The sequence below is a fragment of the Lampetra fluviatilis genome, chromosome 37, assembly GCF_964198595.1.
Source record: "Lampetra fluviatilis chromosome 37, kcLamFluv1.1, whole genome shotgun sequence".
Lineage (NCBI taxonomy): Eukaryota > Metazoa > Chordata > Hyperoartia > Petromyzontiformes > Petromyzontidae > Lampetra > Lampetra fluviatilis.
The window spans coordinates 2,425,533-2,452,000 of NC_136311.1; the positions used below are offsets into that span (position 1 = coordinate 2,425,533).

Consider the following 26,468-nt stretch of genomic DNA (forward strand, 5'->3'; position numbering starts at 1 on the left):
CTATAATCACTACCGCCGCCACCATCATCACGACTACCCCAATCACCACCATCAGCGGCAGTAGTTTTATCACCACTACCATCATCGCCACCACCATCGCTATTAATCACCAACCCCACCACACCACATCCAACACCATATCTTCTTTATTATCACGTCGACCACCATCGTTATTGTCACCACCATCATCACCATCACAAGCACCATCAGTACAAAGATAAAGATGTCCCATATAGCCTTAACCGACTTTTGGGGCAAGTGTTATTAAAACGAGCACCGATGAAGACCGGTACTACACACGAGGGGGTGGGTGGCCAGCACCACCGCCCGACCGCCTTTGTCTCCCTACTGACGATGTTTACACACCGTACCAGGTACTCATTTGAGACTGAGTTGACCTAAGGGAGGCCCAGGTGCAGATATTCGTTACCGATGTGGGTCGTGAGCATGAATCGAACTCTGATCGCCGGGTTGATAGTGCAGCAGCACCAACAACAACAGCAGCCGTCATTCACCACTAAGTGGCGGTGACGTCACCACGGCGCCTGTGCCAGGCCAGGTGCACTATCACCAGCACCACCAACAGCACTTACAAATCACCACCAACATCAGCATCCTCAGTAGCATCACCATCACGAGTTCCTTCCCCCGCCCCCTCCCCCGGGCCCCTCCCCCCCCTCCCCCGGGCCCCTCCCCCTGGGTCCGCTGCTCCAGGTAAAAAGCGCCACCCGCCCCCCGCCCTCTCTCCCTCCCCCCTACCCACCCAAGGCGCGCGTCGCTTCCTCGACTCAGACGCAGAGCGCGCGCGCGCGTGGGTCGCGTCCGCGTGCCCCTGGGGAGCCCCTCGGGGTCTGACAATGGGCAGCAGCTGCTGCTGCTGAAGCGCCACGGATCGAACTACAGCGGGGTAAGGGAGCTTCGCGTGCTGCGTGTCTCGGATGCCACCCACCCACCCAGCCGGCCGGCCGGTCACCCACCAAGCCGGTCACCCACCCACCCAGCAGGCCGGCCGGTCACCCCCCCAGCCGGTCACCTACCCACCCAGCCGGCCGGCCGGTCACCCACCAAGCCGGTCACCCACCCAGCCGGCCGGCCGGTCACCCACCAAGCCGGTCACCCACCCACCCAGCCGGCCGGCCGGTCACCCACACCCCCCCCCCCCCCCACGTGCGCGCGTTCGCGCCCCCCACGTGGCGAGCGGGTCCGGGCTGGGACAGGAAAGCCGCGAGTTCGACTCCTGGGTGAGGGTTGACTCAGCTCATCATCCATCCCTCCGCGGTTGATACAAACAAATGAGTACCACTGTGTGGGTGTGGGAAGTCAACATTGGTTGTTCTCTTTTGTGGTTGTTGTCAAGGATGTTGTATTGTTGTTCAAGAGCCAAAGGTACAGAACGAGTAAGAGAGGAAGGGCGAGACGTCATAGAACAAACGAACGGCTGACATTACGAGTTACTACATCCTCCTCGTGTTTAAACATTGGTTGTTCTCTTATGGGTAGACTTGAACCGTCCCCCACCCCGCCATAGGAATGTGGAATTTCCACCGCTGACTCAGGGGCAGTAAACAGGAGACGATGCGCAGTTGAGCGAGAGCTGTCGTCACGCGGCTGTTGACGTCTCTCGCGAGCGAGTGGAGAAGGGTCACCGTTGTTTGTTTTTCTGCTCAGGAGCGCCGAAGGCGGCAGTCGTGAATGTAACGACCTCGACGAGATGACCGGCTGAGTCGGCCCACACGCAAAACCGTTCTAGTTTGCCCCCTTATATTCTGCCCTGGAGAAAAGGCCATCACCTGAAACGTCGGCCTATTGTGGTATGGTCGTGAAGGGTGTCAGTGCGTGGAGCGGGGTGGAGCGATTAGCGCGATGCGCTACGAACCCGGCGACTCGAGTTTGATTCCCGCTCAAGGCCAACACCAGCAACGCGTTAAACATCGCTAGCACTGGGGAGACAAAGGCGGCCGGGCGTGGTGCTGGCCGCCCACCCCCTCGTGTGCCGTGCCGGCCCTCATAGCTGCTACTCGCTAACAGCACTTGCCCTAACAGTCTGTTAAGCCTTTAGGGAGATCTTTGTCTTTACATGCGAACGCGCACAGCAGGTTCGCATTACTCCACTGCTAGATAAGGGCCCCCAGGTCGTGGCGGGGGGAGGGAGGGGGCTGTTTGACCATACTTCACCACCCAATGGCTCAGTGTGGCTTCGTGAAGACGGCGAGCATACACGGAAGACAATGTACACTACAACGAGCGACGTTCACCCACCGGCCTCTGCTACTCCTGAGGTAACCCTGCGGTAACCTATAAGACCTGTTAGGCATGGGAAGCCAATTAGCCGATGGGATTAAACGCACCTTTTCTACGTGTGGAGTTCTGCTTACGTAACACGCGCGCATTCGCCCCTAATGCATATCGAGACGTGTCAGGGCACGGTCTCTGACTCCTAACGCGGTGCTTCTTATTCATCTTCACCTGGGGTGCATGCGCCACTCCCTGGGCGTGCGAGATGCCCTTTGTGGGGGTGCGAGAGGTGGCCAGATTTTTGTTCGAAGGCGAATCATCGAAAACACAAATTAAGTACGGGCACGTAAGTGCAACTAGTTTAAATTTCGATTTAAAGCTTTCGTGACTGCAGGGATTCATCTTCTTGGTTCTTTCGGTAAAGTCACGTAGAAGGGAAGTAATAAAATAATAAAAATAAAACATAATATTTCATTTTATTATGTTTTATTTTTATTATTTTTATTATTTAATTACTTCCCTTCTACGTGACTTTACCGAAAGAACCAAGAAGATGCAACTAGTTTGTTTAATACAATCTATGTATTTATTAACATTATATATATTTTTTAGGATCGAGAATCAAACGGGTACAAGGCTGCAGTGAAGGTTAAGCATCACGGCCCGAGGGGATCGCCAGGGTGGGAATTAGTCCTCCAACTATACGGGACATTGCCGCTACTGTATTGGATATCCTGTGGGAAAAAAAGCTTCATAGCTCATCGGATTCCTCCTGGATAAATTCATATTCTAATTCTGAAATGAAATACAGTACTGTACTTTGAGAGTGACGTTTCAAATGTGGCAAAGTAGTGTCTGTCAGTCCGCTACTCCTGCACAAAACCGTGGTCTGTCGCGAAAGAGACGGCGGGTCGTATTTAACGGTAAATAGTGATTGCATACATCTGCGGTATTTGCCGGGGCGGCCGGGGGGGGGACGATTGAACCGCAAAACATATACTGCAGACAAACAGGCGGCGGATAGCGACGAACACCCGTAGCAGTCACGTCTTTGAAAACTAATTTCTTTAGAATTGTTTTTGTGTTTCGTTTGTTGTCCTTCCCCCGCACCTCCCATGAGCACGGCGCGAAATAAGTTCAACGCACGTCCATAGAAGTCGTCGCGCACGCGTTTCAGCCAAGACTTGGCTCATTGCTCGGTCAATGATTGACCTCATTTTCAATCTTTACAAGGGGTAGTTGTAGACTGCTTAGCCGCCCATATAAAGTTAATTAGACCATCGCGGGGGAGTACGTGGTGGGGGTGGGGGGTTATCTGGTTGATGTGCGGTATGGGCCGTGTGGGGTGAGAGTGCTGAGTAACGCTATGCGGGGTAACTGCAGCAGGAGGAGGACGAGGGGGCGAGTGGCCGTGGACTCGCGTGGGCTGCGGACTTTGAGCCGAACGCAGTAGGAAATGAGAGTTCAACGAGAATCACGCGTCTGTGTGTGTGTCTGTGTGTGTGTCTGTGTGTGTGTCTGTGTGTGTGTCTGTGTGTGTGGTTGTGTGTGTGTCTGTGTGTGTGTCTGTGTGTGTGTCTGTGTGTGTGTGTGTCTGTGTGTGTGTCTGTGTGTGTGTCTGTGTGTGTATGTGTGTCTGTGTGTGTGTCTGTGTGTGTGTCTGTGTGTGTGTGTCTGTGTGTGTGTCTGTGTGTGTGTCTGTGTGTGTATGTGTGTCTGTGTGTGTGTCTGTGTGTGTGTCTGTGTGTGTATGTGTGTCTGTGTGTGTGTCTGTGTGTGTGTCTGTGTGTGTATGTGTGTCTGTGTGTGTGTCTGTGTGTGTGTCTGTGTGTGTGTCTGTGTATGTGTCTGTGTGTGTATGTGTGTCTGTGTGTGTGTCTGTGTGTGTGTATGTGTGTGTGTGTGTGTGTCTGTGTGTGTGTCTGTGTGTGTGTCTGTGTGTGTATGTGTGTCTGTGTGTGTGTCTGTGTGTGTGTCTGTGTGTGTGTCTGTGTGTGTGTGTCTGTGTGTGTGTCTGTGTGTGTGTCTGTGTGTGTGCGTGAATGTGCGTCCTCAGAGCGCTTAGCGCGCTGCACTACGAACCTAAAGCACCGAGTTCGATTCCAGCTCACGGTCACCAACACCAGTGAAGATTATCTGAACCGGTCCCGGGCCTCCCCTAGGTCGACTCAGTCTCAAATTAGTACCTGGTGTGGTGTGTAAACATCGCCACCGGGGAGACAAAGGCGGCCGGGCGTAGTGTTGGCCACCACCTCCTTGTGTGAGTTTCATAGGTGCTCGCTAACAGCACTTGCTCCTCCAGTCTGTTGCGGATATAAGGGGGATCTTTGTGTGTGCGTCACGATGTGTCTCTCACTGTGTGTCTGTCTGTTTGCGCTTCGAATCCAGCGATCTGAGTTCGATTCCCGCCCACGGCCATTAACAGCTCGTGGCGATTATCTGAACCGGACCCGGGTCTCGCCTAGGTCGACTCAGCCTAAAATGAGTACCCAGTGCGGTGTGTAAACATCAGCACTCGGGACAAAAGGCGACCAGGCGCGGTGGTGCCCACCCTTTGCTTCGTGCGCCGTGCCGGCCTCAATAACACTTGTCCGCACAGTTTGTTAAGGCTATATGGGGCGTCTTTGTCTCTACGTGTGTTTACGATCTCACGAACAGCACCTGTCCCCTAGGCGAGTGGCGGTAGTTCGTGGTTTGGTACTTTTCCAGTTTCACAGCCAAAAGGCAAAGTGATTTCCTGCTCAAAGGAACCTTAAGACGGAGCTCATAACCTGTATACAGTCCTCGTCCAATGCTGGAAATTCCACATTCTTATTGCGGGGGCGAGTCCACTCACAGGACAAAATCCAATGTTGACCTCCCCACAAAGTGGTAGTCGTTTTATCAACCCCAGAGTTATGATGAGCCATGCCAACCCACAACCAGGGTACGAACTCGCAACCTTCTGATCGCTCACTCTACCGCTGAGCCGCCTGGTCGGATTATAAAACAAGTTTAAATGTTCACTTGTAAGTGCGTAGTAACCGCTCGCTCGCGTAGAGAGAGAGAGGGGGACGACGACGACTCAGAGGTGCCAGGAGGAGGAGGAGGAACCACAGACAAGCGGGAAGGCTGCATCAGCCACGCAGTGGCGAGGAGCCGACGCTAGCAACAATTGCCCAAGCTCTGCGGTCCTCTACGGCAGTGTTCTTCACTCGTTTTCAGAGGGGGTGAGAGGGGGAGGGCGCACTTTCGCCGATAAGATATCATCAGTGTGTGACGGCCGCCACGCCATTTGAAACCAGCAGCACGGTTGGCTACATACGGTGCGAAATAAGTTCAACACACGCACACATTTGTGTATTGTCGGGGGCTGCACTGAAGGCCACCAGTGGGCGTTGGGGCCTTGCAATGAAGACCACCGCTCCGTGCAGTCAGTCGCCAACGACGCTGGCGGTGCGACAGCCTGTGCGTGGGGGCTGCTGAAGGGAAGACGGAGCCACCTCCGTTTCGCTTCCGTGTGCCCTGTGCGACCCAACGACCACCCTCCCGGCTGTGTACAAACAGCTGACCTTTGCCCGATCGCAACCCCACTTCGTGTATTATCTCTATCGTCCGTTTGGGAGGAGGCGCAGCCCTGCAAGTGCTTGCTCGTGCCCGATGCTGGCGGAAGGGGGGCTCCACTCGAGAGGCAGCTGCAAGCATGCCCTCCAGAGAGAGAGAGATGAGAGTGAGGTGAGAATCAATGTAACACGAGGTAGTCGTCGTAGTAGGCTTTCACGACCAATATTATTCGGGCGGGTGTGGTGGACTGCACCACCCCACCCCCCCAATCAGAGAATCGCTCGCTCGTCTGCCCCTGTGCAGAAGGGAGGGTTCTTGCTGTTGACACAGCAGAGCGCGTCTCTCTCTGTGTACGTCCCTGGAAACGTTCGTTCGTTCCTTCCTTCATTCCTCAATCCTTCGTCATTGTCCGAGTTGTTGTGTCCACGTGACACTGAGCGAAAGGAAAATAAAAAGAGGAACAGCGTCGATCAGCGAGCCGCGTGGACACGGAGAGATAAGGAGAGCGAAGGGGAGAGGGGGCGCCTTGGGAAATGACGCGTCACGGCGATTAGCACGGTTGGCTACGTACTGTGCGAAATAGTTCAACGTACAGTAAGACACAAAGCGACGATGGCAACGTAAGGGGTCGAGACTAGCGGCGGAGCGCCAGCCCAAGGAGGGATCGCCTCCAACGCCGGAGGTGGAGCAGGAAACCTGCCACCACCGCTGGACATCTGTGAGAAAGAGCTTCATAGCTCATCGGATTCCTCCAGTTTCCAGTGTAAATACGTCTTCTGATTCCGACTGTTTCATCCGCCGCACTACCGGAACGACTTGCGTAGAGATTCGTAGTCTCACGTATCGAGAGACCCGTGTACCCACACGGAGACGCACGGGTGGCCAACTTCGCATCAAAAAATGTGTCCACCCAGGGGTAAATCCCACGCCGTGTGCCCCCCCCTCACCCCTGACGCCTTCAAACGATGACGTCTGACACCGTCACGACGAAGCGCGCTCCCCTTACCCCCCAAAAGCGCGGGGCCCGGGGCGGTCGCCCAGATTCGCTCTGTGTGTGTGTGTGTACTAGGGGACGGCTCTGTGTGTGTGTGTACCTCCGACTGTTTTTGTGCAGCGTCTGGAGATGCGTTCAGTGGCTAAATTTAGACCCCCCGAGAGGCTGCACAGGAGTCACAGCCACTGGGTGTGGCTGTGCCCCAAACACCCACGGGGAGAGACGGGTTTGCGAATCGGAACCGGCTGGTAAGGGTAAAAACTAAACTTTTATAAACGTTTGTTTTTTAATTAGCAGGTAAGGCCCACTGAGCTGTATAGCTCTTTTTTCAGATGCGACCTGGCCGCAAATGATAGCTCAACGAAATGGATTAGCATCATGTGGACATTTATAGCAGCCAAATACTATAAACGGGTGAGGTTGATTCTAAATGTGGAGGTGAAAAAACCAAAGGACCTGGATAAAAAGCGACGCGACCACGGGGAGACAGACACGCAAACTCCAAACATACAGCAGCAGGCGTCAGGGTCGGGATTGAACCCACGACCTCCTGTGTACCAGGCGAGGTAGTTAACATCTCGGCACCATAGGTATTGATGTTGCAGCCCTGCAATGTACTTATGGTACTGTAGTCATAAATAATAATACTGTACTGTCAACTCGTAACGCGCCGCGTCCACGCGGTATTTGCTCCTCGCTGTCGAAGAGAGACAGAGACGACGACTCGTGGGGGACGACTCAGAGGCGCGGATGAGGAGCCGCAGACGAGCGGAGATCACCATCAGCAGCAGCCACGCAATGAGCTGGTGCCACATTTCCCTCTAGACCCTGCCTGGCCAGGAGAATGCAGTACAGCAGGTTGACAAATCGCCACGTGTTTCCATCTGCATGGGGATCGAGCGTTTCCCCTTCGCGCAAGGCGTGGGTTTCTCTTGGTGTTCCGGTTTCCTCTAGGATTGTGTAAGTACTCGTCACTAAGTGGCTGAAAAAAAAAGATCTTAAAATAGAAGTCCGATGTAGCGGTAGGACCCTCCTGAAAACCAGTCATACGACTCAGTGTGGCGTTCCGGGATAAATCAGTAATTACAATTAATTACATTATTTTAATTTTTACTAACACAATTTACCGAGGTTCACTTCCCCATCGACGGGTGACATCAGCACGAAAGCGGTACCTGGATTTGCCCTGGTCCTCCTCTAGGTCGACTCAGCCTTCAATAACAATGAGTACCTGCCGCGGTGTGTGAGCGTCATCGATGTTTTGGATGAATGAGCGGGCGGTGGGGGAGGGGGCCGGGGGGGGGACGAAGGCAGCTGGGCGTGGTTCACTCGCCGACCACGAATTGGTGCTCTCTCCTAGCCCGTGGAGCCTCTCTGTGTGCTGTGAGTGAGTGGGTGGAGTGCGTGAGTGAGTGAGTGCGTGAGTGACTGAGTGAGTGAGTTATTGAGTGCATGAGTTCGTGAGGGAGTGCGTGAGTGATTGAGTGCATGAGTGAGTGAGGGAGCGCGTGAGTGATTGAGTGACTGAGTGAGAGCGTGAGTGATTGAGTGCATGAGTGAGTGAGGGAGCGCGTGAGTGATTGAGTGCATGAGTGAGTGAGGGAGTGCGTGAGTGATTGAGTGCATGAGTGAGTGAGGGAGCGCGTGAGTGATTGAGTGACTGAGTGAGAGCGTGAGTGATTGAGTGCATGAGTGAGTGAGGGAGTGCGTGAGTGATTGAGTGAGTGCGTAAGTGAGTGACTGACTGATTGAGTGAGTGAGTGCGTGAGTGAGGGAGTGCGTGAGTGATTGAGTGCGTGAAGAGTCAGTTCGTGTATGAATTAATGAATGCGTGAGTGAGTGCGAGCAAGTGAGTGCGCGGGTGAGGAAGTGAATGCGTGAGTGAGTGCGTAAGTGAGTGAGTGGCTAATTGAGTGCATGACTCATTGAGTGAGTGAGTGCGTGAGTGAGTGCATGACTGATTGAGTGAGTTCGTGAGTGAGTGCGTGAGTGATTGAGTGAGTGAGTGATTGAGTGAGTGATTGAGTGAGTGAGTGATTGAGTGAATGAGTGGCTGATTGAGTGAATGAGTGGCTGATTGAGTGAGTGAGTGCGTGAGTGAGTGCATGACTGATTGAGTGAGTGCGTGAGTGATTGAGTGAGTGAGTGATTGAGTGAGTGAGTGAGTGATTGAGTGAGTGAGTGCGTGAGTGAGCGAGTGACTGAGTTGGCGCGGGGAATCACGGTGACTCTCCCAAACGCACAGCGCGGAGGCGAGCCCTGGCTCGGGGTGCAGAGCAGAGCTCGGCAACCTTTCTAAGAAGACGAAGAAGGAGAGACATTTTCTGTTGTTTTGGTCTTCGGCCAAAATAGTTCGAGAGCCGCATCACACGCAGAGCCACTTGTACACAAACACAGCAGCGGGTATACAGCAGATGCCAACAACACTTTAAATAAAATAGGCGATGGAATAAACTGCGTCTCTGTTAGTTTCACCCCTTAGTTATTCTTTATCAATACAGTTTGACTGCTGTACGTTTTGTTGCCACCAAGATATTCCATAGTGAGCCCATTCCCTGGTCGTATTTTTTATAATTTATCTTTACGTAAAAGATCCGCACGCGACTCCGTAGCTGCAGGTCGCTGACCCCTGTTGTAGAGGAAGAACATCGCCCAGCCCGTGGTTGTCGACCCTGTTGTAGAGGAAGAACGTCGCCCAGCCCGTGGCTCCAGAGGGAGCTGAAGCGACGTCCTCCCGTCCATCACTCAACGCGCGTCCACGTCGCGGCCACGGCGTGCGTGCAGCACACGCGGATTCATTTGTCACTCGGCATTTTCCGGAACGCTGCTGCTGGGGCTGACTTGGCAGGAGGGATCATTGGCATAAGGCACTACAACTCAGTTTGGTGTCGTTCCCCCGCACTTTCGATGCGCATTGTTGGCTATGCATGGTGTGAAAGTAGTTCAACATTCATTCATAAACTGGAAACTATTTTTTATTTTGTCAGGCAATTCCCACTGAGCTATGTATTTCTTTTTCAGAAGCAACCTGGTCATAAATAATAGCTCAACGAAGTGGCTCATCACGTGAAAATTTATAGCAGCCAAATACTATAAATGCATGTTTCTAAATGTTGAGTCTATGGTAAGTGTTGAGTCTATGGGCAGTGTTGAGTCTATGGTGCAGTTTTGAGTCTATGGGAAGTTTCGATTTAAAGCTTTCGTGACTGCAGGGATTCATCTTCTTGGTTCTTTCGGTAAAGTCACGTAGAATGGAAATAATAAAATAATTAAAATAAAACATAATAAAATAATTCTCACGACGTTTCGGCCACAACGCAAGCAGCCGTCCTCAAGTGAAGAACAGGTCTGTCGATAAGACAGAGTCTGAATGTGGGCAATGTTGAGTCTGTGGTGCAGTGTTGAGTCTATGGGCAGTGTTGAGTCTATGGTGCAGTGTTGAGTCTATGGGCAGTGTTGAGTATATGGTCAGTGTTGAGTCTATGGGCAGTGTTGAGTCTATGGTCAGTGTTGAGTCTATGGTGCAGTGTTGAGTCTATGGTGCAGTGTTGAGTCTGTGAGCAGTGTTGAGTCTATGGTGCAGTGTTGAGTCTATGGGCAGTGTTGAGTCTATGGGCAGTGTTGAGTCTATGGGCAGTGTTGAGTCTATGGTCAGTGTTGAGTCTATGGGCAGTGTTGAGTCTATGGGCAGTGTTGAGTCTATGGTCAGTGTTGAGTCTATGGTGCAGTGTTGAGTCTATGGTGCAGTGTTGAGTCTGTGAGCAGTGTTGAGTCTATGGGCAGTGTTGAGTCTATGGGCAGTGTTGAGTCTGTGAGTAGTGTTGAGTCTATGGGCAGTGTTGAGTCTATGGGCAGTGTTGAGTCTATGAGCAGTGTTGAGTCTATGAGCAGTGTTGAGTCTATGGGCAGTGTTGAGTCTATGGGCAGTGTTGAGTCTATGGTGCAGTGTTTTGTCTATGGGCAGTGTTGAGTCTATGGGTAGTGTTGAGTCTATGGTGCAGTGTTGAGTCTGTGAGCAGTGTTGAGTCTATGGGCAGTGTTGAGTCTGTGAGCAGTGTTGAGTCTATGAGCAGTGTTGAGTCTATGGTGCAGTGTTGAGTCTATGGGCAGTGTTGAGTCTATGTGCAGTGTTGAGTTTATGAGCAGTGTTGAGTCTATGGTGCAGTGTTGAGTCTATGGGCAGTGTTGAGTCTATGGGCAATGTTGAGCAAGGGCACAGGGAGAAGGTGGGACGCTGATAGCCACGACAATAACCACATCTTGCTTACTGCCCACATTCAACAATTCTCGACGCGTTTATCAATAACGCTGCTTGTGGCCTTCACAGGAAATAGGCGACGGTTCGGGCCATGACCACAAGAAGGGTCATTGCTTGGTCTAACACCGTTTGAGACGAAGCTCAAAAGAAAGCTGTCTCTGATGTGGACCAATCAGTTTGAAAGACAATGCATATATTATCAGAGTATTTTTATATATATTATCAGAGTGTGTTTTTTGTTTGCATTCTGACCACAAGTATTGTGGTTAATGCAGACATGATACCTTGTAAAAGGTTTCCGCTTTGTGTTTTTTTGTTGCCAGAAAAAATGGGAAAAACCTATTATCATATTTTGGTACTGGCAAAGGAGGTCCCATGACATAGTAGGTAATTATACATGTTGTTATGTTCACAGTTATTTATTGACGAACGTGTTGAGTGTTTGTTCATTTTAACACGTAGGCTTTCGCGACCAATATTATTCATAATCACCGTTTTTGGGTTTAGATCGCGTTATTTATAAATGTGTCGTAACCCTCCACCACCCGACACGGCCAATCAGTAAAAAAGTGAACTATTTGTCTTTTGTCAACGTGACACTTTTTTACTGATTGGCCGTGTCGGGTGGTGGAGGGTTACGACACATTTATAAATAACGCGATCTCAACCCAAAAACGGTGATTATGTTTGTTGATTGTTGACTGTGTGCTTGTGCACAGCTGCCCAACGCAGCAGCAGCAGCATCATCACCAGATGGAGTTTGTATTCACTCACCTCATTGTACCGTTTTGGCTTAAAACTTTCGTGACTGCAGCCATTCATATTCTTTGCTTATTTCGGTAAAGTCACATAGATAGAAACATATAAAAAAGTGAATAAAATAATAAATAAAAATATAATAAAAATAATTTAAAAAACACTGATGTAGACTGTAGCCTGGTTTTTAATCAGAGTGAGCGTACTGGCAGTCTATAATGTAGACTGTAGCCTGGTTATTAACCTTTTTATTACTGAAAGAACCAGACTAAGTCTACATTATAGACGGCCAGTACGCTCACTCAGGCTAATGTGATTGTACCGTACTGGGCAGCGTCTTGGGGGGGGGGGGGTGCTGGGGGTGGGGTGTTTTACTTCCCCACGTTGGGCAGCAGTCAGCGCGGGTTGGTAACGCGGCGGAGTTCGGGACTGAATCGGACACCCCTCCCCACTGATGGTAGCCGTGGCCCGGAATCGACTTCGGTAACCACCGCGACATCCTGCCGTGAATGATGATGCTGACAATGGGAGTGATGACGCTAGCGATGACTATTATGATGATCACCATGATGACCTTTATGTAACAAAAACATATTATTTGGCGACGCTGCTGCTGCTGCTGCGTTGGCAGCAAGCGCAATTAACAACAACAATACTCCAAGAAATGCATTTGTCCCAAAACACTGCGTGACTTTCGTGACTGTATGTTTCTCTCTCTCTCCACGTCTCTGCTGCCTGTCTCTGTTCCTCTCTATCTCTGTGTCTCTGCGTGCCGCTTTTTGTCTCTATCGGACTCAATCTCCCAGTCTCTCTTCATGTGGACATTTTCCCGAAAGGTCGCCTACCGCATATTTCCTTTGAAGGCCGCACCCATTGCTATCGACGGATGCGTTGAGTTGTATTGGATGTTGGTTGCTTTTTTTGTCTCTTTACGTCTCTCTGTGTCTCTATCGGTCTCTCTCTGTCTCAATGTCTCTCTCAGGCTTCCTATCTTTGCGTCTCTCCGTGTCTCTCTCCACATTCACGTCTCTGAGCCGCCAATCCCAACCCCTCCTCTCTCTCTCTCTCCACGTGTCTATCCCGAGTTGCCCTCTTCCCATTACTATCAAACAGGGCCATGCTGGGGCATTGCACGCCATCACTCTGCGATACTGCGTTGGCAGTGATGCACAAATAACAACAATAACTCAACACGTCCCATATCAATAATAAGACCGTTTGGCCTTAAAAGAAAAAAAACATAGAAAATAGGTGACGTTTCGGGCAATGGTCCTCCTATGTGATGTTGATTAAAAACTAATTGAACGTACACCTAAGAAAGTACGCAGGGAAGCTGATAATGATCGTGATTTGTGTTTGATGGAGCGCCCCTGATATGATAACGCGTGGTGTCTCAGAGCGATTTGTCTCCGTGCCCTGCGATTTTTTTCCCTCCACATTAAGAATCAACATCACGCGTTTAGCGCATTTGGCTGCTATACAATTGCACATGATAAGCCACTTCGTTGAGCTATCATTGTGGCCAGGTAGCTTTTGAAAAATAACTATACAGCTCTGTGGGCCTTACCTGGTTAAAATTTAAAAAAATGTTTCTAGTTCATGTATCTATGTTGAACTTCTTTGGCACCGTACATAGTGAACAATGCTAATGGAAAGTGCGGAGGAAGGACACCAAACTGAGTGGTAGTGCCTTACGCCAATGATCCCTCCTGCCAAGCCAGCCCCAGCAGCGGCGTTCCGGAAAATTCCGAGTGACAAATGAATCCGCGTGTGCTGCACGCACGCCGTGGCCGCGAAGTGGACGCGCGTTGAGTGATGGACGGGAGGACGTCGCTTCAGCTCCCTCTGGAGCCACGGGCTGGGCGACGTTCTTCCTCTACAACAGGGGTCAGCAACCTGCGGCTACGGAGTCGCGTGCGGCTCTTTGGTTGTCCCCCTTTTGCGGGCAGCCGTTTAAAAACATGAAATCTTGAACATAAAATGTAGAAAATGTTTAAGAGTTTCACTTAGATCTCATCTCCACACATTTGGAAGGACACCCCGCCAGCGGCAGCTGTCCCCGCGTGGGACGGCACGAGGCTGATCTTGGCACGCGGCCTACAAACGGGCATCCGACTCTGCCAGTGGAGGGCGATGATTGCTCCTCTCTGTGTGTGATCTCAACTGAGCCATCGGCGGCGTTCACTAAGGTTTTTCAAATTTGGCAAAAAGTGTACCCTGCCGACGGCACGCCATGACCTTCTCTTGCGAATGGCGTCACGGAATCTTTAACGTGCACTGTGAGTGAAGCAGCAGAAGGAGCTTAGCATTATTATTATGACTACCACGGTTGATATACACACCACACTAAACGAAACTATTTTTTATTTTACCAGATAATGAAGGCCCACTGAGCTATGTAGATATTTTTCAGAAGTGAGCTGGCCACAAACGCTAAGTCTAACGAAGTGGCTCATCATGTGGACATTTATCGCAGCAGCCAAATCCTCTCAACTCATGTTTCTAAATAACCAGGGCGGCCGCTGGATTCGAACCGTGAACGCTCGCGGCCGGATGCGCTACACGCTGGTCCGCGTCACCGCTAATGATGATGTTGCTGCTGTTGATGATGTTGCTGATGATGATGTTGCTATTGCTGGTGATGATGATGTTGATCGCTGTTGATGATGATGTTGCTACTGCTGGTGATTATGATGTTGCTGCTGCTGTTGATGATGTTGCTGCTGCTGTTGATGATGATGTTGCTGCTGCTGTTGATGATGATGTTGCTACTGCTGGTGATTATGATGTTGGTGCTACTGCTGACGATGTTGCTGCTGCTGATGATGAAGATGTTGCTGAATATGATATTGCTGCTGCTGATGTTGCTAATTATGATGTTGCTGCTGCTGATGATGTTGCTGATGATGATGTTTCTGCTGCTGATGATGTTGCTGATGTTTCTGCTGATGATGTTTCTGCTACTGCTGATGATGTTGCTGCTACTGCTGATGATGTTGCTACTACTGCTGATGAATGATAACATCGCGAGCGTGCGTTGGGATCAGCCCTCAACACATTGCTCGCGTGGGAGTTTTGGAAACGAAAGAATTCTTTATTTATTTCTCAAATGAAAGTTTCCATTCGACCACAACCAACGAGCATGGCACACAGGGTGAGGCACAGGTGTGGTGAGTGGGGCACAGGTGTGGTGAGTGGGGTACAGGGTGGGGCACAGGTGCGGTGAGTGGGGCACAGGTGTAGTGAGTGGGGTACAGGTGTGGTGAGTGGGGCACAGGTGTGGTGAGTGGGGCACAGGGTGGGGCACAGGTGGGGTGAGTGGGGCACAGGGTGGGGTACAGGGTGCTGAGTGAGGCCTTCATTGTGCCATTAGTTTCGGTTCCTCCTTCTGGCGTCTATTGCGACCCACCGAGCAAAACAAGAGCTGGAATCCAACTCCGGGACGAGACATTTCAGTCGGTGCCGTATAATGGATACATTCAATCTGACTTCGTGAATAAGTCGCTGTCCGTTTACGAGTGAACACCTGGTGACCGAGTCACTCGAAATTAATGCGCACCTCGGGTTCGATATCCGCAGGGATTTGAGGCTGGATGAGCGATTGGAGGGGAACGTTCCGTGCAAGCGGTGAGCGCGCTGCGCTACGAACCTGGCAAACCCTTGGTCCCTCCTGCATGGCGAGACTCATCCTTGCAGGTCTCCTGCATCCTCACCCGGCTAAACAAAATTAACTTGAATCTTGAAAACTGTCGTTGAAAAGCAAAATCCGACTATGCGACCCACGTTCACCAATCCGCAGCGACCAGCGTGGTGAAGTATGGCCAAATAAACCCCACGGCAATTAACGCGACGTGGGGAGGCACTCATCCAGCAGTGGATTGACACAATCGGGGCCGTAAATGAAAGTGAAACATACCTGGAAAATCTATGCAAAGGATACATTATGTACAGGCCGACATCATTGAGTAGACCTATTAGTCCAGTGGTCTTCATTGCAAGGCCCACAGGCCAAAAGCGGCCCCTCGTGGCCTTTAGTGCGGCCCCTGACGCGCGGCCCTCGACAACACAGAAAGAGTGAAAACACCCACCACCATCATCATCATCGTCGTGCTGCTGTCAACCCCCATCGGTTTCAAAAGGTGTGGCGGCCCCCACACAATGATTGCGTCTTATCAGCGAAAGCGTCCGCCCTCTGGAAACGAGTGAAGCACGCGCTGCATTAGTCAATAGCAGGACGGGCACCGGAGCATGTTGCGTGGCCTTTAACAGATGCATGGAGAAACCAGCGTCTGGGTTTCCACTGTAGTTGCGGGAGGAATGGTTCCACCTACGCAAACACACGATCCTTATCCTGCTTCCTTATGAGTCTCCAGACTCGCAACCGCCGCAGGCGTGGCGGCACGCCTCGCGGTGGGAGAGCCAAGCTGCGCGATGCATGGAAACAGAGCAGGAAGGGAGGGCGGGGAGGGGAGAGAATGGGGAATGAGAGGGGGAAGGATGGAGAAGGAAGGGAGACACGGGAGCAAGAGGCTGCAGGGAGGGCCTCGGTGCTGCGCCACGGAGCGGAGTCTGCAGTTTGTTTTCACAGAGGGCTGTGGGGAGGGAGGGATTCAGAGTGGGGGTGGTCACACACGTGGTTTACGCGAGGCTTGAGCTGATGTAGTGATATTTGGAGGACTTTATTCATAAATTATTCAATCGTTTTGTCGGAGGGTGGTCCTCGTGTTTATTTCACCGAGATGATGCGTAACTTTTGTTTCAAATGTAAATACAATTCTTCCATTGGAACCTCATTTGCCAGTAAAAAATATGATAATTGGTTTTTTTTACCCTTCTATCTGGCAACAAAACTGACACCTTTTTTTACAAGGAGTCATGTTTGCATAGACCACAATACCTGCAGTCATAATGCAAACAAAAACACATAACTCTGATAATGTATGCACTGTCCTTGAAGTTGATTGGTCCACACCCGAGACAGCTTTCCTTAGAGCCTAGTCTCACATGGGTTGGACCAGATGACGCCAAAAGGCGCCTTTTGGCGTCATCTGCAGGTATTGTGGTCTATGCAAACATGACTCCTTGTAAAAAAAGGTGTCAGATTTGTTGCCAGATAGTGGGTAAAAAAACAATTATCATACAATTCTTCCGTCAATAATTTTGATAATGTTTATCATTAGTAACAAAAAACTAACCACTTATTTGTTTTACTAACTGTTGAAACGAAAGCGATTCACCAGCATTGCATCTTTCAAAATGATTAACAATTGCTTTTCTCAAACTGATGAACAGTTGGCCCAAGTAAACTTTTCAAATCGCCTCCTTTGAGTGCAGTACTAATAGTAGCCCTGGCATTTAAAGGGCGTGTACACGCCTGAGCGCATTACGTCACAGCTCATATTAACCACTGGAAGGACACAGACCCCCCCAGGGGCACCCCGAGTGGCAGCTGTCCCCGTGCGGCACAGGGTGACTCAGCACGTGACCTGCGAGCGGGCGGTAATCTGCTGCCGGTGGTAGGTGGGGATGTATCTCCGTGTGTGTGTGTGATCCCCAACCGGGTAATGCTTTCGGGTGGTCCGTATTTGGAGCATGACAGCCAAATCACACAACGATAACAGCGACACCAGCCGCGCGGTTTGTAACGCGCACAGCGTTGCCCGGACATCGTCCAGTGAGCGTGACTGTGAGGATCGGAGCCACGCTCGGCGCCGCTCGAGAGCTCGCGGAGAGAGGGAGGGAGAGAGAGAGAGGTGGGGCCATTAAGAGAGAGGTGGGGACATTAAGAGAGAGGTGGGGCCATTAAGAGAGAGGTGGGGGGCCTTTAGGTGCCCCTTAGAAGTTGGTGTAGAGTGAGCGCTGCTGCTGCTGTGAACGTGCTGCAGCTGCAGCAGCAGCAGTGGGTCGGTGGTGATGGTCGCGCTCCCAGACGACGGAGACTGCCGCAAAGAAACGGCGCCTGGCAGTGACCACGGTACAGGTCCTGGGTGTAGAGACGAGGAGGTTGTGAGTCGCGCTGCTGCTGTGCAGAGTTCCACCGTGAGCTGTAGTGCAGGGTGACAGGAGCTGTGGTGCAGGGTGACAGGGGCTGTGGTGCAGGGTGACAGGAGCTGTAGTGCAGGGTGACAGGGGCTGTGGTGCAGGGTGACAGGAGCTGTGGTGCAGGGTGACAGGGGCTGTGGTGCAGGGTGACAGGGGCTGTGGTGCAGGGTGACAGGAGCTGTGGTGCAGGGTGACAGGGGTTGTGGTGCAGGGTGACAGGGGCTGTAGTGCAGGGTGACGAGCTGTGGTGCAGGGTGACAGGAGCTGTGGTGCAGGGTGACAGGAGCTGTGGTGCAGGATGACAGGAGCTGTGGTGCAGGGTGACAGGGGCTGTAGTGCAGGGTGACAGGAGCTGTGGTGCAGGGTGACAGGGGTTGTGGTGCAGGGTGAGAGGGGCTGTGGTGCAGGGTGACAGGAGCTGTGGTGCAGGGTGACAGGAGCTGTGGTGCAGGGTGACAGGAGCTGTAGTGCAGGGTGACGAGCTGTGGTGCAGGGTGACAGGGGCTGTGGTGCAGGGTGACAGGGGCTGTGGTGCAGGGTGACAGGGGCTGTGGTGCAGGGTGACAGGAGCTGTGGTGCAGGGTGACAGGAGCTGTGGTGCAGGGTGACAGGAGCTGTGGTGCAGGGTGACAGGGGTTGTGGTGCAGGGTGACAGGAGCTGTGGTGCAGGGTGACAGGAGCTGTGGTGCAGGGTGACAGGGGTTGTGGTGCAGGGTGACAGGGGCTGTAGTGCAGGGTGACGAGCTGTGGTGCAGGGTGACAGGGGTTGTGGTGCAGGGTGACAGGGGTTGTGGTGCAGGGTGACAGGGGCTGTGGTGCAGGGTGACGAGCTGTGGTGCAGGGTGACGAGCTGTGGTGCAGGGTGACAGGAGCTGTGGTGCAGGGTAACAGGAGCTGTGGTGCAGGGTGACAGGGGCTGTGGTGCAGGGTGACAGGAGCTGTGGTGCAGGGTGACAGGGGCTGTGGTGCAGGGTGACAGGAGCTGTGGTGCAGGGTGACAGGAGCTGTGGTGCAGGGTGACAGGGGCTGTGGTGCAGGGTGACAGGAGCTGTGGTGCAGGGTGACAGGAGCTGTGGTGCAGGGTAACAGGAGCTGTGGTGCAGGGTGACAGGAGCTGTGGTGCAGGGTGACAAACGCTGTGGTGCAGGGTGACAGGAGCTGTGGTGCAGGGTGACAGGGGTTGTGGTGCAGGGTGACAGGGGCTGTGGTGCAGGGTGACAGGGGTTGTGGTGCAGGGTGACAGGGGTTGTGGTGCAGGGTGACAGGGGCTGTGGTGCAGGGTGACAGGGGTTGTGGTGCAGGGTGACAGGGGTTGTGGTGCAGGGTGACAGGAGCTGTGGTGCAGGGTGACAGGAGCTGTGGTGCAGGGTGACAGGGGCTGTGGTGCAGGGTGACAGGAGCTGTAGTGCAGGGTGACAGGAGCTGTGGTGCAGGGTGACAGGGGCTGTGGTGCAGGGTGACAGGAGCTGTGGTGCAGGGTGACAGTGTGGACGACTGGCAGTAGGCGACCTTGTAGCTGACCCTGCTGACGATGTGAAGTCAGTGGAGGGTAGCAGGGGGAGGTGAGGGACTCTCTCCGAGGATGACACGGGCGAGATTGCACTGCAGCCAGTGGAGTTTCTTGAGGATACTCAATGAATTTCGAACCAGGACAGAGTTTGCAGTGTTCAAGGCGAGATTTCAGTGGTGGTGAGTGGCCGGCAATGACGTGAGTGCCTTGAGGTGGTCGTTGCAATATATGATCAGGTTTGTGTAGCTGTCGAGGGATGAGATGTGATGGGAGAATTGGAGAATGCAGTCAGCGGAGGATGCGCGGAGGTGGCGAGGGGCTGTCTGGTGCCAATCAGGATGGCTTCCGATTTGGAACCATTCAATGAGAGATTGTTGACCCAGAACCACTGCTGCAAGGCGGCGGTGCACTCTGTCAACTCCCTCGCCTGGTATGCAGGGAGTCGTGGTGTTCATGGGTTCGATCCCAACCCTGACGGCCTGTTGTACAGGGCGCTTCAAAAATATGTTAACACTAACATGGGACTATCGTTTTTATTGGATAAGGAACGGTTAATACACTGTATCACGATAACAAATGTATGTTCATGAGCTTAAAAATGTCAAAGCGTTTCCACTTGTTCGCCATCATTGTCAACACACGCCTGGAATCTTCTCCAGGTGGTCTCCAGAGCCCCGGAGGGACATCTCATGCGGTATTGTTGCAAATTCTCAGAAGTGTAAAAATAAACAATTTGAAGCACGCTGTGTGTGTGGAGCCTGAGTCCGTCTCTCCCGGCGGTCGCGTGGATTTCCTTCTTCTCCGGATCCTCCGGAGATTTTCACTTTCCCCCCCTCCACATTGAGCATGAACATCCACGCGTTGTTGGCCGCTGAACGCTGCCACGACGTCGCTGCCGCCGTTTCCAAAAATGTGACTCCCCAAATGACTCCATTGGTGGGAACAGATTCTCGGACGCTGTCTTTCGGACGCTGTCTTTCCGACAGCCCTGTTCTTCACCTGCGGACGGCTGCTTGCGTTGTGGCCGAAACGTCGTGAGAATTGTATTTTATTATGTTTTCTTTTTATTATTTTATTATTTCCCTTCTACGTGACTTTACCGAAAGAACCAAGAAGACGAACAGATTCTCGTCATAGTTGAGACGCGAATTGAATCAATCGAGGGCTGCGTGGCGCCCCCTGGCGATCACGGCCCGGCAAGGCGCTTTGCGCAGGGCGATCCATTTACAGATACCCCACTAAGACGACAGGGGGAAATTCCAGTATGGAAGAACAATGCAACGCCTCCCATCAATGATGAGATCTAGGACTCTCTCCTGAGAACACTTACTCCACCAGAGCCCGTGGGAGCTACTTACAGCGTTGCAATGACGCGTGAAGCCGAGGAGGTAATTTGAAAGCAGCGGGGTATCAATATTATCAAACTGAATGATTCACACGGAACGCTCGCAGTACGGGAGCTCAGTGGGCCTTACCTGGGAAGATGAAACGTAGTTTTAGCTTCATTTGTCGATGTTTACAAGTGGTTTTGTGTATTGTTTGATGTTGTAACGTTCTGACCTGCCCCGACTGGATATCTGTGGAAAAGAACTTTCTAGCTCATCGGATTCATGAAGGATATAACACATTGTCCTGCGGAGGGAACTGGTAGGGACGTTGGGTTGCTCGGTCAATGGCCTGCAGGGTCAACGGCGGCGTGGTGTATTCCGCAAATATGCCCGACTGTGAGGGCGGGCACAAGCCGGCGTGAGTAGGTTAAACGTTGAGTTTTATAAGGGCACCACGGGGTGACCAGCCCCTCCCCACCCAGCCGCACCCCTCCCACCCCCCACCCAGCCCCACCCTCCCCACCCAGCCCCTCCTCATCCTCCCCCCCCCACCCAGTTCCTCCCCACCCTCCCCACCCAGCCCCTCCCCACCCTCCCCTCTCCACCCAGCCCCACCCTCCCATTTTTGGATTCACGACGGACGGACACAATAATCCCCTGTGGGCTGGTGTAACCAGGAGGCTCCTACCAGTATAAATGTTCAAATTCTGACAATGCTTGCTTGCCCTCCAAGGCTGTGTTGCAATGCGAGGGATGTTCATCTTCCCTGTTTGTGTCCTCCTGTCAGAACCATGGCGAGGTTGCTTGCTCTGCGGGCCTGGTGCCTGGGCCTCATGGTGGCCGTGACCCTGGCGATGCCCACTGGCCACCCGGTGACCTTCCCACCCTCGTGGGCAACACCGGGCCCTTCGCAGGTGAACGCCACCTCTTACCAGTCTCCCGAGAATGAACCAGACCACAGCCCCCACCACCAATGATTGATGATGATGATAGCTGATCCGGTAAAGTCAAGCAAAAGAAACAGCGTTTGCTTGACTTTACAATCAGCCACTCGATCAAGAAAGCCGATTTACTCGATCGTAAATAAACTAGGGAAGAATTATCAATCGAACTCGCCAATCAATGAATATATTTATTATTAGTGCATCCAGTAACAGCCAGTAACAGCCAGTAACAGTGCAATCCATCACGCAATCATCAAGCAAAAACAAGCCAATCAGTGAATGAGCCAAAGAATTATTAAATCAATCAGCAAGTGGATTGATTACATCGAGGAATCAATCAGAGAGCCAATCAATAAATACTGCAACTTAAAAACCAATCATTAAATCAGTGGACAAAATCAGTTGATCGACGATCAACTCAAGCGTCCATCCAATTCAAAAATCCCACTCGCTCCCCTTCCAGTGTCACCTACGAGCCAATCAGTCTCCTCTGCTGGCCCCGCACCCCCTCACCCAGCCGCCCGTGCTGTCGATTCCCTGCCACCACCACCACCCGCCCCACCCCTCCATTCAATTCCTGCCTCAAGACCTCCTTCACCGCCGTTCAGCGACGCGAGCGCCTCCCATCTAGAGGGTCAACGCGCCAACCGCGCGCCTCGCAGACGCGGGCGGTGTCGCGTTTGGACATCGCCACGCGAATCCTGAGACTGCATCGCACTGCAGAACCAAATCAAAGCGCGTCAACCGCCCTCACCGGTGAAACACCGAGCCCGTGAACCCCAACGGGACGACAAACCAAACCGAGAGCCCAACGAACTGCGTCCTGCTCCGTGAGCCACTCGCTCATCGCTTAGCACGTGCCAAGCGATGGGGGAGGCCGTCACGTGGCTCGGTGGCTACGTGGGCTGACGACGACACGCACTTGTTCAGGTATCTATTTTTCTTGTGAATCTGGCCCTATGCGTTAAACCATTTGCTAAATAAGTCGCTTGTCACCGCAGGGCGAGGTCGTGACCGACGGCTCGGGGTCACCGGGAAATCTGCTGCTGCTGCCGACGGCGTCGACGCTGGGTGAGCCCCCCGTGGGGGGCGCCGCCGTGCCCCCCCAAGAAAAGACGACGACAACGACGCTGCTGCCGCTGCCGGCGGCGGTGGCCGTGGCTCAGGCCGGCCGGGCCCTGGCATCTACGTTGGCCTCCCGAGGGACCGGGGAGGCTGCCGCGACTCCAGAGACTCAGGAGCCTCCTGCGACATCTGCTGCTGCTTCTTTTATCACTGCTACAGGTGCCCCTGCCGCACCTGCTGTTGCTCCTGTTGCTGCTGTTGCTCCTGTTGCTGCTGTTGGTCCTACCACTGCTGCTCCTGCTGGTGCTGCGAATGGGTCAACTGCCACTATTGCTGCTGTTGCTGCAGCTGCAGCTGCATCCGTTGAAGAGAAGTCACGAAATATGAAGCGCAGTGGCACCGAGTTGGTGACTGCGACGCAGCCATCGCTTACAACGGCTTCATCATCAGCAGCAGCATCATCAGTAGCAGCGGTGGCGGTGGCACTTTCACCAGCATCGTCATCATCACCTCCGCGAGCAACAGCATCGTCGACGACGTCTGCGCCACCAAATGCAACGCTGTCGACTATATCCGCAACGACACCAACACCATCATCATCATCGTCGTCATCTTTACCACTTTCAACAATGTCATCGACATTACTACCATCAGTACCATCGTCGCCGCCACCATCGGCACAATCATTATCACCAACATCAGCACCAACACGTTCATCATTCTCCCCTTCGATATCATCATCGCCAACATCACCATCGTCGTCATTATCATCAACAGCGAATTCAACCGGCTCATCGCCACCATCAACATCATCAGCAGCGTCACAATCACCCACACAGCCATCATCAACAATACTGTCATCATCATCAACATCACCGCCGCCGCCTTCATCACCGCCACCAGACCCACCATCACCGCCACTATCACCGCCACCACCAACAACAACATCCACACCTCCCACGCTCAACTCCACCGCCACCCGCCCTCAACCTCAGACCACAGCAAACGGCACGGACATCACCGCCCCACCGCTGGGCCTGTGGCAGGGCGGGAGCCTGTACCTCCTCGTCGGCGGCATCGCCGCGCTGGTGGCCTTCGCCGCCGGCGTCGCGGCCTTCGCCGTCTACCGGCGCCGCCGGCGGCAGCGGCGCGGCCGCGGCAGCTACCGGCCGGCCGCCTCGCCGATGCCGTCCAACTACTACGCCTCGGTGCGCTCCACCTTCGCCCCAGCGGGCACGGCCCGACGCCTCAACGTGGCCAAGGAAGCGTCCAGGGCGGCGCGCTTCAACTCGTGGGCCGGCCCCGCGCCCCTCGCCTCCGCCTACGACCGCGACGACGCCGACGGCCCCCGCGAGACGGCGGCCCTGCTCGACATCGACGCCGACCTCGACGGGCCGGACGGAGGAGGCGGCGGAGACCCGAGGGCCGCCGCGACGGGGAGTCCGTCGGGGGCCACGTCCCCCGGTTCGTGCGGCGGCCTCGTGACGTTCAGGCGAGCGTCGGCGGCGGGGCTGGCGGCGGCGGCTTCCGTGCCGCGCCTCAACCTCAGCCCGGGGCCCCACGACCCTGACGGGGCCCAGCTGGCCGGGGAGTGGCACCTCATCCGCCTGCACAGCGCGCACGGGCCCCGCAGGGCGGTGGCGACGGCGGCGCTGACGGCCGAGAGGGACGGGGGCGACCCGGCGGACGGGAAGGAGGAGGCGGTGATGGTGAACGGCGTGGGGAGCGCGCGGGGTGGCCTCGGAGGCGAACGCGGCTCCTCCTTGACTCTGACCACGGAGTTGTGAACTCTGTGAACTTTGCAAAAGGGGAACTGTTATCGAGTTGACCTCTGCGAGGTCAAGTTCAGGTCAGCGTATGCCACTGCAGGCGGAGGCTGTGTTTTTGTTTGTTTGAAGAGGGGCAATTGAGATGTAGCGCACCGTAACTCTGCGTGTGTATACGAGATGTGGAATCATTGACCCCCCCCCCCACTCTCACCCCAGAGTTTGATGAATCGTCACAAATGCGAGGTCACGATTCGATTGAAGATCTCGTTACTTTGCGTCTGTTTGTTGGCGCTTTCAAGCGAGCTGAGGCACGGGCAGTCACCCCTTCCACAAACGGAACATGAAATAATCTCCCAAATGTGACTGCGGGACACAGCAACACGCAGTGGAAGACATCGTGAACTCATGTCCACTGTGAGCCTATGGATCTTCTATGTGTGAGTCTATGGGTCTCTGCGTGAGTCTATGTGTCTCTGCGTTAGTCTGTGATTCTCTATGTGAGTTTGTGGATCTCTGTGTGAGTATATTGGTCTCTGTGTGAGTCTATTGATCTCTGAATCTACGGGTCTCCATGTGAGTCTGTGGGTGCCTGCTTGACTCTATGGGTCTTTGTGTGAGTCAATGGGTCTCTGCATGAGTCTACTAGTCTCTGCGTGAGTCTATGGGTCCCCACGTGAGTCTATGAGTCTCTCTGCGAGTCTATGGGTCTCTGTGTGAGTCTGTGGGATTCACGCTCGCTGTGCTCTAAAGCCGTCGGCAGCAGCTGAATTCACAGCGTAGACATCGAATTACAGCTGCGACTCATTGTCCACGTGACAGAAGAACAAGTGCTGTACAACTCAAGTTGAAAGCACGAATAAGTCTGCAGTGGGCTCACGATAACTCTCATAACGACAATCAAATATGAGTGAAAAAAACCAGCGCTAAAAGGATTTATCCTCGGTCGCCAATGCGATGGCGTGACTGCTCGGCGAATGAAACCCCAAGGACAAAATGCGCACAATCTGGACAGTGTCACAGAAGCACCACGCATGCGATCCGTTGTTCCTCCTTGTTACCGTTGGCGTCGTCCGCCGTGTTCCTTACAAGCAACCCCGTGCGCACAACGCGCCAGAGTCGTGCTCGCCTCTCGGCACGGGCGATTCGAGGCACGTGAGCATCGAATTGTGTCACTCGTGACGCTTAAATTGCATCGCCTGCCCTGCTGAGCTATGGACCAAAGTGAGGACCTTGATGGTGCGTGGCGATCATGACGATGATGCCAAGTGGCAACGATGATGACGATGATGCTGAGTGACAATACGCACCGAGCCTGGGTTCTTCCAGGCTGCCGGGCACGGGTTTGAAAGTTCACACACCAGCGAGTGATCGTTCCGCTCCGGCACCGTCTGGAATGACATCGCGTTGCCGGCTCGTGGGAGTGATTCCGAGCGGCGGCAGCGGTGACTCGACGGGAGCGCGCGCGAGTCCGTGATTTAAACATTTTCCTTGCACGAGGGTGGCTTCAAGGTCACTCCCAGACTGTTGCTTCTGAGGGATGGGGGTCGCTTGGTTGGGCGACGATCCCTGAGGACGAGTGGGAAGAGACGCGTCTCCCGAAACGATTCGAGCCGAGAGACGTTTTGCTTGCGTGCTGCACTGGGCATTCGGGCACTTGGTGCACGGGTGGCAGTGGTGCTGTGTGTGTGAGTGTGCGTGGGTGGGAGTGTTGCTGTGTGTGTGAGTGTGCGTGGGTGGCAGTGGTGCTGTGTGTGTGAGTGTGCGTGGGTGGGAGTGGTGCTGTGTGTGTGAGTGTGTGTGGGTGGGAGTGTTGCTGTGTGTGTGAGTGTGCGTGGGTGGGAGTGGTGCTGTGTGTGTGAGTGTGCGTGGGTGGGAGTGGTGCTGTGTGTGTGAGTGTGCGTGGGTGGGAGTGGTGCTGTGTGTGTGAGTGTGCGTGGGTGGGAGTGGTGCTGTGTGTGTGAGTGTGCGTGGGTGGGAGTGGTGCTGTGTGTGTGAGTGTGCGTGGGTAGCGGTGTTGCTGTGTG

The 26,468-nt window shown here is 53.5% G+C and overlaps 1 protein-coding gene across 1 annotated transcript; it reads left to right on the forward strand.

The window, feature by feature from the left end:
- Positions 1–767: 767 nt before the first annotated feature.
- Positions 768–26,468, forward strand: LOC144945400 (uncharacterized). Its single transcript, XM_078873919.1, has 3 exons — positions 768–907; positions 21,454–21,580; positions 22,612–26,468. Exons 2-3 carry the CDS (start codon positions 21,458–21,460, stop codon positions 24,460–24,462), a joined length of 1,974 nt encoding a protein of 657 aa, XP_078730045.1. The 5' UTR covers positions 768–907; positions 21,454–21,457; the 3' UTR covers positions 24,463–26,468.

Excerpts from the sequence above, each read along its gene's own strand:
- LOC144945400 (XM_078873919.1), top strand. The coding sequence starts at position 21,458 with ATGGCGAGGTTGCTTGCTCTGCGGGCCTGGTGCCTGGGCCTCATGGTG. Across the intron at positions 21,581-22,611 it reads CAACACCGGGCCCTTCGCAG|GGCGAGGTCGTGACCGACGG; the intron begins GTGAACGCCACC and ends TTGTCACCGCAG.